This window comes from Hippopotamus amphibius, chromosome 5, assembly GCF_030028045.1.
Source record: "Hippopotamus amphibius kiboko isolate mHipAmp2 chromosome 5, mHipAmp2.hap2, whole genome shotgun sequence".
NCBI classification, from domain to species: domain Eukaryota; kingdom Metazoa; phylum Chordata; class Mammalia; order Artiodactyla; family Hippopotamidae; genus Hippopotamus; species Hippopotamus amphibius.
Genome location: NC_080190.1, coordinates 26631940 through 26646299, shown reverse-complemented (window position 1 = coordinate 26646299; position 14360 = coordinate 26631940). Strand labels below are relative to the sequence as shown.

Here is a 14360-nt window from a genome sequence, read left to right as displayed (position 1 = left end):
TAGTAAGGAAATTACGAGATGCTTTTTGGGGGCAGTTGCTCTAGAGGCCACTTGTAGAGAAGAGACCACACTTTAAAAAAAAAAAAAAAAAAAAAGCATGGATGTTTTCTCCAGTGGAAAATTACAAGTTTGCTTGGGTTTAATCCTTGGCACCAAGTCTTGGGTTCCTCATCACTGAATAGACTTCTTTCCGCTCGACTTTCTCCTGGCCAGCGTCCTGGCACATTATCAGAGGGGGAAGTAATTAGAAAGAAGTGTTTTATAGGGGTGAGAAGTACTGTAGCTTACCAGATGGGGATAACCACGAGTCTTCACACAAATCCTCGATGGGACAGAGCACTATGTGTCTTCTCGCCTACATTAACTATACGCAGCATTCACAGCTCCTGAAACACGTGTGCACCAAGAAAGCGGGAGGATGTCTGCTCAGTTTCCCTCTTTCTCAGGGGGACCCCTCGGTTGCTCTTCAGGACATGAGCACTGACCCAACTGTAGCCCCAGAGAGTTTTCCAAGAGCTTCCCTCAACTTCTCATAGCTGCTGTGGAAGAGTCTCGTCGTATTCTTGGTTCACCCATGATTTAGGTTATGTGAGTGTGGGGTGGGGAGTGAGAGACAGCTTTATTTCTGTAAAATGACACTTGCTAATTGTAAAACTATCAAAGTATAGATATGTAGTTAAAAAGCATCTGACATCTCACCTTTCAGAGGTAACAAGTATGTCACTTTGGTGAGCATTTCTAGTAACCTCTCTGTTCTCTCCGTTTGACGTGCGTAACTATTCCTAAGAATTTCTCAAATACGTTTGTGAGCATGGTGGTGTGTTTACCCAGGAGCTGACCCTGAGACAAGGATCAGAAAGGAGGCAGTTCATTTGGGAGGTGCAGCAGACAGTACTGGAGACTGGGAAAGGAAGACAGGGAGGGTAAGGTAGCCGATTAAGGGTGATTATCAAGTTAGCTGCTGCTGTAGGTGGATGGAGCTTAATCCCACGGAGAAACTCTGGGAAGTGCTGCAGAACACAAGCCTCAGAGATACCTCATTGGAAGGATGAGGAAGCAGACGTATTTATACCCCAGGTCCCACTGGCTGAGGCTGCCCCTGATGGGTGTTCATTCTGAGTATGTCTAGCCTGAACAGTCTTCTCAGACATGGGAGAACGTCCCCCAGGAAAGAGAGGAAGCTATCAGCAGGTGGAGGGCAGCCAGACACACACATAGACGTGGTATCACTTGGAAGATGTGCCAGGCACTGTTCTTGGTGCTGCGACACAGCAGGAACCAAAACAGAAAAAGTCCTGCCCTCATGGAGCGTTCTTTCTATTGGGGAGAATAAATCATAAGTATCAGGGTAAGTAAGAAACATATGGAGCGTGTTCCATGGTGCCAAGGCGTGTGGAGAACAGTAAGTACCGTGGCGTTCTGGGGAGGAGGGAGAAGGGGCTGGCTGCACTCAGCGAAAGAGGGATCAGGGCAGGTCTCACTGAGAAGGTGACACTCACGCAAAGACCCAAAGGAGGGGAGGGAGACGCCCCCCACGTGGTTATCCCGGTGAAGCACATTCCAGGCAGAGGAAACGGCAAGTGCAGAGGCCCTCAGGCAGGAATATCCCTGGTGTGTGTGAGGAACAGCAGGGCCTGAGAAGCTGAGCACAGGGGAGGAGGAAATGGCAGGGGGCGGGGCCCTGCAGAGCAGAGCCCTGCTGACATTGTGCCGCCTCAGGCTCCTGCCGGGAGTACAGGACAGCAGAATCTGAGTCGAGCTGTGCTGCTGTGCTGACAGGGAACTGAAGAGGAGCCGGGAGGCAGGGAGGACAGTAGGAGCCCTGCAATACTCCAGGTGGTGGCGGTGGAGGAGACGCCGCCATTGTGGGCAGGTCGGATGTGGGATGTGAGAGAAAGAAAGGAGTCAACCGGTTTGGCCTGAGCAACTTGCAAAATGGAGCTGCCTTTTCCTGAATCAGGGAAAACTTCTGAAGAAGCACGTTTGGGGTCAGGGGTGGTTGGGGGCCTGGCTTTGGGCATCTTATGTTTGTGATGTCTGTTGGACACCTAAGTGGAGCTGTCAGCAGGAGGCTGAGTGTAGGATCAGGAGTTTGAAGAGGTCCGAACTGGGTGTAAACTGGAGAGTTTGTCAGCCTGCAGATGGTCTGAGCCTTGAGACTGGATGAGATCCCCATGGGAGCAAGCGAAACAGAAAACATGTCTGGGACCAAACCCTAGGAGTGGAGCGGTCAATTGCATGTATGTGTATCCACACTACATTTATACAGATGGATGTGCAGAAACACACTGTTTAGATACATACATACACATTCAGGTAGTTTCAGATCAGTGGTATTACATAAACAGATCTGTAACTCAATTTTCTTCCCACTAAATCTACTGGGAATACTGCCTGCTCCATGGTGATAACATCTGTCTGCTCCATTAACTTCGTGGCTGCATAGTATTTCATTGTGCACGTTACCATAATTAATTTTTCCCTATAAATGTTTTTCCCAATTACAGAATTCTAAATTACACAGCAGCAGGCATCTTGTGCATTCATCCTCTCTCACCTGTGTGATCACCTCTTTGGGATAAATCCTAGAAGTGCGGTGGCTGTGTGCAAGGATGTGCCCTTTTGACGTGCCCTTTTTACGCAAGACTCCTTCCCGGCAGCTCCAATAATATGAAGTGTATTTAATGTGGATCAGCTGCTGACCTTAAGGAAGAACCCCTGGGATGTCATTCCAGGTAAACTCTGTTCTACAGGGACCCTTCTGAACACACAGCAGCTCTCTGGGTTAATCGCCATTAGCAACCAGGCAGAGGTTTGGGTCAAGTCAGAAAAGTCCAGGACAGGAAGCAACCTGTCGGTACTAGCTTTCGGCCTGACAATGTAGAGCTACAGTCGACTTCTGGGTGTAAAGCCACTCCATTTCCACACACAGCAGAACAACACGCCAGGCCTGCAGGCTCTCCAGCAGAGCCACTTAAAAGCTTATTACATCAAGTGCAAATGCAGCAGCCAAAGGCAGATATGCCTCTTGTGAAATGACTGTAATTAACTCCAAATCTTTCTCCGAACTTTCTTTTCGATGGCTGGATTTGTCATCGTGCTGTTAGAACAAGCCTATTACATACCCCAGATTTTTCCCCTTTACCCTTGTTGTTCTGTGCAAAAGCATGACCCCATCACCTGCCTGGGCACACACCGAGCTTTCGGATGGTGTCAGGACATCCTGCAAGTTCAGTGGTAGCCTTGACAATAACACCTACCACTGCCAAGGCACTGACTGGCAGCCTCCGCTGAGAACTTCAGGGAGTTAAGGGACAATGTATTTAGTCACAGCGTCCTCAAGCACAGGGAAACGTACTGAAACACCTTTTGATTTAGAAGGAAAATGAGGGAAAACGACAAATACAGAGCCATGGCTTGGATCCTGTTTATTTCCGTTGATGGGTTGGTCTGTAAACAGAATTCAACCCGAGACTCTGGACCCATTGCTGGTGTTTGACCCACAGAAACTGTAAGTCAGCAACACTCATCCAGGGAGAACTAGTCCCCTACACCAGGTTCTTAACCATCAAAAGATACCAAGAAAGTACCTATTGATAGTCTGAAGTTTTAAAAAGTGTCTGCACTGGTGACCTGCATGCTCTTCAGCTCCCGTGGTACAAGGGCCTTTACGACGGGATGCCCCTTTACCATGACACGACCTCCGACCAGGTCAGCCACCAACAGTTTCTTCCTCTTCTGCTCTGTGAGTGATGCCTGGTCCAGCCAGGAGGCCAATGAGGAGGGTTTTCTTATATGTCGTGGCTAAGTCATTTTATCCCAGGGTACAGCAGGTAGAAGGCAGCCTCTAGAATTTATGCCAAATTTCATTCTTCAGATTACCCTATTTCCTAGTTTTCTATGAGATAATTGCCCCCAGGCCTATTAACCTTGGCACGATGTTAAAATCAGAGCCTGGGAGTGATGGTCACCTGTCTTTCTCCTCCTCCCCCACTCCACCCATGCTATCTGCCAGCCTCTCCTCAGAATGCTGTGTAGTAGTTCTCTGTGGTGCTGACAATGTCACTCTGGTCCTCCAGGAGCTCCAGCACCTGCCGCAGCACAGTTTCACTCAGGCCTGGGCTGACTCTCAGGCGAGCACAGGCCAGGATGTGCAGGAAGTGGCAGCCCTTCTCCACGTCTGCAGGGAAAAGAGAGTTGGCTAAGTGTGGACACACCTGTCAGACCCTCCTCTCTCTCTCCTGCCCTCTCCTCTAAATGGAAGTCCTTCTCCATATTTCCTGGATCAGAACCTGCAGCTTAATAAGATCCCCACAGTGAGTCTTACGCACATTAAAGCAGGAGATGCACAGGGTTAGCTTATCAGTGAGAAGAAACCAAGACGCCTGGTCACGGGCCTGAGCCATGGACCACTGCCTGGAGACACAGGCCTTCAACCTTCCAGGATTCCCAACCAATAATTTTATATACATAACCCCATGGGGATTTAGTGCTTGATAGGCTTTCGCTTTGATGAAGGTACAAGTACAAGCGCATGTATTCAGTTCTAACCCCCTAGCTTCCCAGGTGGGTGCCCTCCAGTGGTTGACAGCTGGCTTGCAGCAGCCTCCACATTCCTTCCTTAAATCCTGGACAATGGGACTGCAGTGGTGACCTCTGGCCTGTTCTCACTCCTCTCTGCCTAGGCTTCCAAAGAGTCTGTCTGTGATGGCTGTATTCTAGGAACCCCTCACCCTCTACCTAAAACAAATGAGACCATTTGTAGCAGTTCAGGGTGAGTGACCTAGTTGAAATCAATTATTTGGAGCAGTGGTATTCAACACTGAAGTTATGACCATTGGAGGATCATGAAATCAATTTCGCAGGTTCTGATTAGCACTCTTGCCTTACCAAACAGACTGAGGCAGACTAGAATATGAGATTACAGGGTGCAATGCATTGTTGGTAGGATAAATATTGAGAAACTTTATATTCAAGTATATATGTATATATGTATACATATAGCTGAAGTAAAATTTATAATAAAATTATCTAATTTACTGGGTCATGATATAAAATTTATTTGTAACATCGAGTCAAAGTCAAACCTCATTCCTGGAAACAAACCCTCCCCAGTTTCCACCAAAGCCCCATTCACAGGGTCAGGCCTCTCACCGCTATATCCCCAGCACCTGGCCCACTAGTGCTCTGCACAGTCACTGAACGTTGTTTTCAGATGATAAAATGCTTTAGGCTCCAGGAAAGTCCTCAAAGAGGGGTCATGGTGATGGGCAAAACACAGTTGGGATTCTGCGCACATTTGTGGCTTTGGGCAAGTCACTGCTTCTTCAAGCCTACGTTTTCTGACTCATGGGGAGTGGAGCTGGCGGGCACCTCTGAGGTCCTTCCCAGCACTAAGAGTCAGGGATGCTCACAGGCAGTGGTCCTAGGCTAACAAAGACTTGTAAATTCTGACCTCTAGTGGCTAATCAACTCATCATTCCTCCCGACCGGGGTTACTGTCAGGAAACACGCCCCCTCCACTGGTCTCCACATTTCCAGGCTGTTTCTTCAACATTCATTCGATCCAAATTTCCTGAACACCTCCTAACAGTGCTGCACTGAGCAGGGAGGAACAAGTACAGAATGCAGACCAAGAGCTAACTCTGGAGTCCAAAGGACCCGAATAAAAATGCTGGCTCTATGACTGGGGCAAAGTGGTCCACGTCTCTCAGTCTGCGTCCTCATCTATAAAATGGGAAGAAAAGCACCCACTTCACCCGTGGTAGTGTGGGTGAAAGGAGACCCATGGTGGGTGCTTCTTTCGTGGAGAATTACTATGATTCTATGGTCATATCCATAACCTAAGAAGATGCACACAACCTAGCCCCTGCTCTAAAGAAGCTTTGACTCTTCCCAAGAGGAAGGGTTGATGACGGAGGGTGGAGGACTCCAACCAAACTGGGCTTGCGCACAGCAGAAAGGGAGCACCAGGAATTTCAGCACCACTCGGCTTTAATCTTAGGTTTTAGAAGGCCTGGCTGCTCAGGCTCAGGGCTCAAGGTGACTTACAGGCCTAAGGGATCAGCAATGCTGACTGTCCCAAAGGCCTTAAACTACTTCACAAAGGCCATTCTGCCACCTGGTAAGGCTGTTCACAAAGTGATCCTCCAGTCACATGGGGAGAAGGATTGATGTTAGTCCTTTAAATGTTTAGAATTCACCGGTGAAGCTATCAGGTCCAAGGCTTTTCTTTGTTGGGAGATTTTTGATTATTGATTCAATCTCCTTACCTTAGATCTCTATTTCTTCATGATTTAGTCTTGGTAGGTTTTGTGTTTCTGGGAATTTGCCCATTTCCCCAGGTTATCCAATTTGTTGGCGTACAATTATTTACAGTACTTTTTATACTCCTTTTCATTTCTGCAGAATCAATACTAATGTCCTCATTTTCATTTCTGATTTTAGTAATTTGAGTTTTCTCTCCTCTTTCTTAGTCCACCTAGCTAAAGGTTTGGCAATTTTGGTGATCTTTACAAAGAACCAACTTTTGGTTTCATTGATTTTCTCTATTATTTTTCTAATCTCTGTTTCATTTATATGTGCTCTAATCTTTATTATTTCCTTCCTTCTTCTAGCTTTGAGTTACTTTTTTCTTCTTTTTCTAGTTCCTTAAATTATAAAATTATGTAAGTGTTCTTAGCTATAAAGTTCCCCTTTATACACAGCTTTTATGTGCCCCATAAGTCTCGGTATTTTGTGTTTTTGTTTTCATTCATCGCTAAGTATTTTCTAATTTTCCATGTGATTTTTTCTTTGATCTATTGGTTAAGAGTGTGTTAATTCCCACAAATTTGTTAATTTTTCAGTTTTACTTCAGTTATTGGCTTCTAACTTCAAAAGATACTGGTCAGAGAAGATACTTTGTATGATATTTATCTTTTAAAATCTATTGAGACTTAATTAGTGGTCTAACATGGTCTATCCTGGAAAAGCTCCCATGTACACTTGAGAAGAATATGTATGCTGTTGTCGGGTAGTCTTTTGTGTGTGTCTGTTAGATCTAGCTGATTTATTGTGTTATTTAAGTCCTCTATTTCCTTATCTTCTGTCTAGTTGTTCTATCTATTATTGACATTGGGGTACTGAAATCTCCGACTATTATCATAGAACCATTTACTTCTTTCAATTCTGTCAGTTTTTGCTTCATATATTTTGATGGTCTGCTGTTAGGTACAAAATGTTTAAAATTGCTATGTCTTCTTGCTGTATTGAACCTTTTATTAATATATCATGTACTCCTTTTTCTCTTGTAACATTTTTGATTTAAAGTTTATTGTGTCTGATATTAGTTTAACTGCTCCTGCTCTCTTTTGGTTACTATTTGCATGGGATAGCTTTTCCTATCCTTTGACTTTCAACCTATCTGCGTTTTGGGATCTAAAGTGAGTTTCTTGTAGGTGGCATATAGTTGGAGGTTTTTTTTTTTTTTTTCCAATTTATTCTGCCAACCTCTGTCTTTTGATTTGGAGAGTTCGATCCATTTACATTTAACCTAATTACTGATAGGAAGGACCTACTTCTGTTATTTTGCTATTTGTTTTCTGTATGCCTGATAGCTTTTGGTCCCTCCATTCCTGCATTAGTCTTCTTTTGTGTTTAGTTGATTTTTTAAATAGTAAAATGTTTAAAATTCCCTTTTGTGTATATTCTAGAGCTATTTTCTTTGTGATTACCACAGGGATAACATTTAGCTTCCTACAGTTATAACACTCTAATTTGAATTTATTCTAGTTTAACTTCAATAATATATAAAACCTCTGTTCTTTCTCCTTTGCAGCTCTGTCCCCAGCCCTTTCACAAAACCACATCTTTACACATTGTGTGCCCAAGAACACAGACTAATAATTCTTTTAAATGCATTAGGCTCCAAGATTCTTGGTTTACAGTTTGTTTTTTTTTTTTTTTTTTTTTTCTTTTAGCATTTTGAATATATCAGCCTACTGCCTTCTGGCCTCCAAAGTTTCAGATAAGAAATCTGATCATCTTACTGGTGTGACAAGTTGCTTTTCTCTTGCTGCTTTCAAGATTCTTTGTCTTTGACTCTCAAAAGTTTGATTATAATATATCTTGGTATGGTCTCTTTGAGTTCATCTTAATTGGAGTTCACTGAGCTTCTTGATGTTTATATTCATGTCTTTCATCCTATAAAGGACATTTTCAGCCATTACTGCTTCAAAAATGTTCTCTGCCCCTTTCTCTCTTCTTTTGGGGCCCCCACAATGCATATGTTGGTCCATTTGATGATGTGCCACAGGTCCCTTAGTTTCTATTCACTTTTCTTCAGATTCTTCCTGCTCAAATCTGCCTTTGAATCACTAGTAAACATTTCACTTTAACTACTGTACTTTTCAGAACTTTTTTGGTTTTTGTTTTTTGTATCTCTTTATTGATATTTTCTATTTTGTTCACCCATCATTTTTTTGAGCATCTCTAAGACAACTGTTTCAAAGTCTTTGTGCAATAAATCTGCCACTAGATCTTTTTCAGGGATGGTGTCTGTTGCTATTTTTTCTCCTTTGAATGGGCCATAGTTTCCTGTGTCTTTGTATGTCTTTTGTTTTTAGTTGAAAACTGGACATGTGAATCTAATAATGTGGTAAGTCTGGAGATTAGTCTTCACCTTCCATGGTGTTTGTTGTTTTTCATTTATTGTGTTTATTTTTTTGGTTGTTGTAGGCTGTCTCTGTACCAAGGATCAGCCTGAGATGGAAACCTAAGGTTTTCTCAGGTCTATTTCTGAGCCTGTGCCTTTCCCTGGGCATGTATGGTCACTTTCTAATTTTCCCCATATATGCAGTTGCTTTTGAATGTTCTAGTCCTTCTTTTCTGGCTCCAAAAGGGGTAAAAAAGAGAAATGAAGGGGTTTAAAAAAAAAAAGGGTGCCAGTCTTTTAAATCCCCTGGAAGTCATTCCAGCTGTTGAGTGAGGAGCTTACAACAATGGGAGGAGGTACAGCAGTGGCCACCCACCTCTGTGTCTGCACCTCTGTGATCAGAAGCAGCAATTGGTGATCAGAGCACAGATCGCTGATACAAGGAGGACTGGGTCCTTTTTGCCCACGCTAGTTCCCACAAGCTCTCTACAAGCTGCTCCAGAAAAACATGCACAGCTGCCTGTCATGTAGCTGGGGGTGGGGGATGGGTAGCTGCTACTAAGATCTGAAAATTGACTGAAGTTAACCCCAATTTATTGTCCAACCCTTCCTCTGGAAGTTGCTAGCCTTGACAGACTCCAGAGTTCCAAAACAGCTACATCAGACAGATGCAATTGCTGTCTAAGTGGAGGGAAGGATTCTTGGTAATTCCTACTCTACCATCTTCCTAAGAGTTTTATGAAACATCAGTTTATTTCATACTCATAATAACAACCCACGATGTAGGTACTAACTATCCCTGTTTTGCATACAAAGAAACCAAGGCACAGACTTACCCAAGGCCATACAGCTACAAAGTGGCAGAGCTGGGATTCAAATCCAGGCAAAGTGCTCCAGAGCCCAGCTCTTCACAACTATGCCACGTGGCCCACCTTTAAACATGACCAGAATCAGTGCTTTAGGGACCTAAACTGGCCCATGTTTATAATCCTTTCATTACTGTAGGTTTACCCTTTGCTGAAATACTTATAGGTGACTAAAGATTTTAAGTTCTCCTACCAATCATCCTGTCAAGGAAAACTCAATGCTATGTATTGTACTGAAAGTTTAGAAACGAACTAAAGGTTCAGTAGGAATGATTGAATAAATGGTCAAATATCTATCAATACATATAGTGAAATACAGTGCAGCTATTATAAAGACAGGTACTGGACCTCCCTGGTAGCACAGTGGTTAAGAATCCGCCTGCCAATGCAGGGGACATGGGTTTTGATCCCTGGGCCGGGAAGATCCCACATGCCATGGAGCAACTAAGCCTGTGCGCCACAACTACTGAGCCTGTGCTAGAGCCCATGTGCCACAACTACTGGAACCCGTGCACCTAGAGCCCATGCTCCGCAAGAAGAGAAGCCACCGCAATGAGAAGTCTGTGCACCACAACGAAGAATAGCCCCCGCTAGCCACAACTAGAGAAAGCCCACACGCAATGAAGACCCAATGCAGCCAAAATAATAATAATAATAATAATAATAAATAAACCTTTAAAAAAAACAAACAAAAAAAGACAGGTACTCTTACACATACCATTGCTGAATGACCTCTAGAAGCCAATGTTAGAGTTAAAACACAAGGTATAAATCACTGAGTATTGTATGCTAAACTCTACTTACCCTTTAAGAAAGGATAAACTATACAAATACATTTACAAGTGCATATAACATCTCTAGAAGGATATACCAGAAACTAGTAACATCCACTGCCTTTGGAAAGGGGAAAGCCTGGGGCTCAGTGTTGGGAGGGAGCCTGACTTCTCTGTGTGTATTTTTGTACTTTTTGACTTTTTACTCTGTGCATACATTATTCAGAATAACTTTTTAATGCTAGAAGTATTTCTTATGAAAAGGAGTGGTTGCAACAGACTCTAAGACAGTCCCTACAAGGTATTTTTATTGGCATTCTCAGTTACTCATGCTCCAGAATTTGTCTCCTGGGAGTTTGCCAGTTCTACAGAACTGGCTTATGTTTTTACAGACTGAGTAACAGAGACTGTCCACCTTGACACATGCACTCATCAAAGCAGGAGCTGGCCTGCGGATTAGAAGTAGATAAACAAACTGCCACTGTATAGATCCTCGGGTCACCAAGGCTGTTTGGTTCTCCTAAGAAATGAAGTGTGAATTGCTCTCATCTGCTTTACCAGGCCCCAGGATTACTTTAATCCACCCCATTCCTAATACACATCAAAATAAGAATCTGGCCAGATGGCCTGGGACTAGCATGAGCGCAGGAATGTCACTTGGGGACCAGCCTCTCCGCTCATCCCTTCTTGGTTGAGGAATCCCACACTTCACTGCTCTAAACAGCTCCTTAAATTGTGGATAGGAGGTTTTTCCCCCAACTAAAGGATGCTTGTCCTTCTTGTTCTGAATGAAGTGAACAATAGTTGGAAACCCTGCATTAAAATAATAGATTGCTTTCAGTTTATTTTAAGAGCTGTTGTCACACCACTCTGGGAGGTGACCTCACAGGTCCTTAATGGCTAAATAGGGCTGCATACCACAAACACCAGGGCTGGGGACCTGGTCCAGCCCTACCCGCTGACTCAGCCTGGATCAGGTCCAGGCTCCAGGGATATATGGGCTTTAAGGACTGCAGGAGGACCTCTGGAGAGAAAGCAAGCAGGATGAGGAAGCCTTTAACAAGCCTTGCCACTTTGGTTCTGGTGTCATTTGTTGACATAGGCCAACATTTGTTATTAGCATATGTTTGCAAAAGGTAGACTTTGGAAAGTCTTTAAGAGAGGTCAGTTTACAGAGGATTTAAAGAGAGGACTGATGCTTTCTTCTCTAACTCGTGTGAAAATGGTAATGTCTGTTGTCAGACTACCTACAGTTTGAGTTTCTAACCACTAGAGGCTGACCTAACTCCACGAAAACCAACTATTTTCTAAACCATTTCTTTTGCAAATTATCAGGTTTCCAGACGACTGAATTACACTGTTCACAAACTGTAACGTCTGGAATCATTCCTCCCAACCTTGAAGGGCTTGATGATAGCAGAGAGGAAAATGTCAGGTTCGGGTTTCGAGACAAGAGGGAAGAGTGGAACAAGAGATAACACAAATTAGAGAGAACACGAAACCAGAAGGATGTCAAAAAGTCCTAGCCTAACGGCTTACCTCGCTGTATCAGAATCACTCGAGGAGCTCACCTGTCTAGCCCCCATCCCAGCCCCTAGTGAATCACAACCCCTAGGGGTGGGGCCTGAGCGTTGTATATTCAAAAAAGCTCCAAGGTGGACTCTTAGGTGTGGCGGAGGTCAGAACATCTGTGCTAACACTCACTTCAGCGAGAAGGAATCTGAGGCTCAGAGAGGGCAGGTGTCTTGACCAGTCACGCTTCCAAATCGTTACTGGGAAAGGCCCCAGGTTTCCTGACGCTCCGTCCAGTGCTCGCTGGGAGGGAACAGCCCCCTCCAGAGCACCAGAACACATGTACGTTACACCACTTACGATTTGGTTTCTGGCAGTCTTCTTGAATGATCTGGTGGACCTTTCTGTGCAATTCTTTGTATTCTCTGGTTACCTAGATAGGAAAACAGTTTGGAGAGAAATGTTAAGTAACACAGAGGCTGTGTCATCCAGACTCCTGGGTATTTACATTAGTATTTAGGATAGTTTCTAAGGATTTCATAACAATCACCATCCCTACACCAGCAATGAGCGTGGTTTCCGATACTTGGCCTGTTGTCAAACCGGTCTCGTCCCTAAGCAGCTCACTGCTCTGTAGTTGACCCACAGGCATTTTCCCTCTGGAAGTGGTTCACTGGGGCCATCACAGAAGGAAGAGCTGAATCCCTTGCTTTTGAGGAGCAACCTTCTTCTTAAATATTCACAACACATTCATAAAATTTTTCTTATTCATTATATTTTTTAGGGAGGCACAGTGATCAAACCCCAGGACTCTTTCCTCTTGTGTTTCTTCTTTTCTGTCTTGGGTTTCACATTCCTTCATACATTCATAGGGGAAAACAAAAGAAATAAAACTGCAAGGAAAAGCTAGCAAGAGGGTAAATCTAGCCTATAAATGGAAACAGTGTCTGTTCTCAACGGCAAACAGAACCTAGGTTCCTTTCTCAGCCAGCTCTGGTAAGAGAGAAGCAGCAACCAAACAGGTTTCACTTTCACGTTCAACAGTAAATCTAATATCAAACAAAGAGAAAGAAAGGAAAAAAGACGAAGAAAGGAGGGAAGGAAAAGAGGAAGAAAGGAAGGGGAGAAAAGGAAGAACAGAAGGAAGAACAGAAGGGAAAAAAAAAAAAGAAGCACGCAAACAAACACGTGTCAGGAATGCGCCTTGGACTGATGGACTCGGAATGAGCAGATTTAAGAATGGGGATACCGATAAGGCCACTTGTGTGGACTCACAGGGTTGTCGGGAAGATTAAGGAAGGTAAAGTGGGAGAGCTGCTGAAAGCTGGAAAGCACTACACAGAGAGCAGATAACTATGTCCCTGAGGCAATGCCTCAGGAAAACAGAAACCCAGGAGCCAGGGCAGAGGTAGAAAGGGAGGAGGGAAGTCAGAGAAGGTGGGGGTTCCGCTAAGGAAACCAGAGCTATTATAGCTGGATCACCCCATTCCAGCTCAGACTGATTCACAGGAGGAAGTGCCCCAGCCCTGCCACACCTCAGCCCTGAACTGCTGCCCACAGTCTGCTACTCCTCAGGAAGAGCGGCTTCCTACTGACCCAGGAGGCCACACAGAGCCTCCCGGGGCGGGGAATGCGACAGTGGGGGTGGGGGTGCGGGGGTGTAATGGTGAGCTGCCCAGCCTGAACTTCTCCAGCCCCACAAGAGGCAACCAACTCCCCCCTGGCCTGCGCCTCCTGGGAGGGGGTGGGCTGCCCTCACCCTTATACAGAATGGAATACCCTTTGCAAGTTATTGAAATAGCATTTAAAACATATTTTCATTTTTAAAAACTTTCTAAAATGGGGAATCACTAGAGTAAATCAACATCAAGGAAATGTGCTGTTAAGGAAAGCTTCCCCTCGGGAATCATGCCCACAAAGGGTGAGGCTTCTGGAACTCCTCAGAGTTCTGATCTGTCTTCAGGAGAATCATTTGCGGCAGAAGCCATATTTGTGCTACTGATATGGTTATCAACATCAATATAGATTTCAATATCCACATCAGCTTGGTCCCTCCAATATTAAAGGCAGGCAGTGAGAGGTGAACTTTTAACCCAAAGCATGAGGCAGGCAAGCCCTTGTACCCCTGGTGGAAACGTGAATTGTGACCACCTTTGGGGAGCCAATCAGACTGTGCTGACCAAAAGCTTAAAGGTGCATGCCCTTTGCTCCAGCAATTCCTCTTTTAAGAATCAATCTTACAAAAATACTTACATAAGTCCACAAAAAAGAGACACAGCAATACTATATGTGAGAACAAAAGTTGGAAACAGCATAAATGTCCATCAGAGAGAAGTGGTTAAAAAATGTATGGCAAGTTCCCATAATATGGAATAACATACAGATGTCAAAAAGAAGGAGGTAGATTTATAAGGACTAATATGGAAAGATACCTGTGATGTGCTATTTTGGTATCCAAAAAAGTTGCTGAGCATTATTTAGAGCAGTGGTTCTCAACTGTCCCAGGGGATATTTGGCAATGTCTGGAGACATTTAGATTGCCACACTGTGGGGTGCTGCTACTGGCTTCACAGT

The 14360-nt window shown here is 44.3% G+C and overlaps 1 protein-coding gene across 3 annotated transcripts in view; it reads right to left on the bottom strand.

Moving 5' to 3' along the window:
- Positions 1-3411: 3411 nt before the first annotated feature.
- STN1 (STN1 subunit of CST complex) overlaps positions 3412-14360 on the bottom strand; it is a 35791-nt gene continuing 24842 nt past the window's right edge. For all 3 annotated transcript variants that reach the window (XM_057735369.1, XM_057735372.1, XM_057735371.1), the window contains exons 9-10: positions 12147-12219; positions 3412-4180 (exon numbers count right to left, since the gene is read on the bottom strand). In XM_057735369.1, coding sequence (XP_057591352.1) covers positions 4023-4180; positions 12147-12219 — 231 coding nt within the window. In that variant the 3' untranslated portion in view covers positions 3412-4022. The remainder of the gene's footprint in view (positions 4181-12146; positions 12220-14360) is intronic.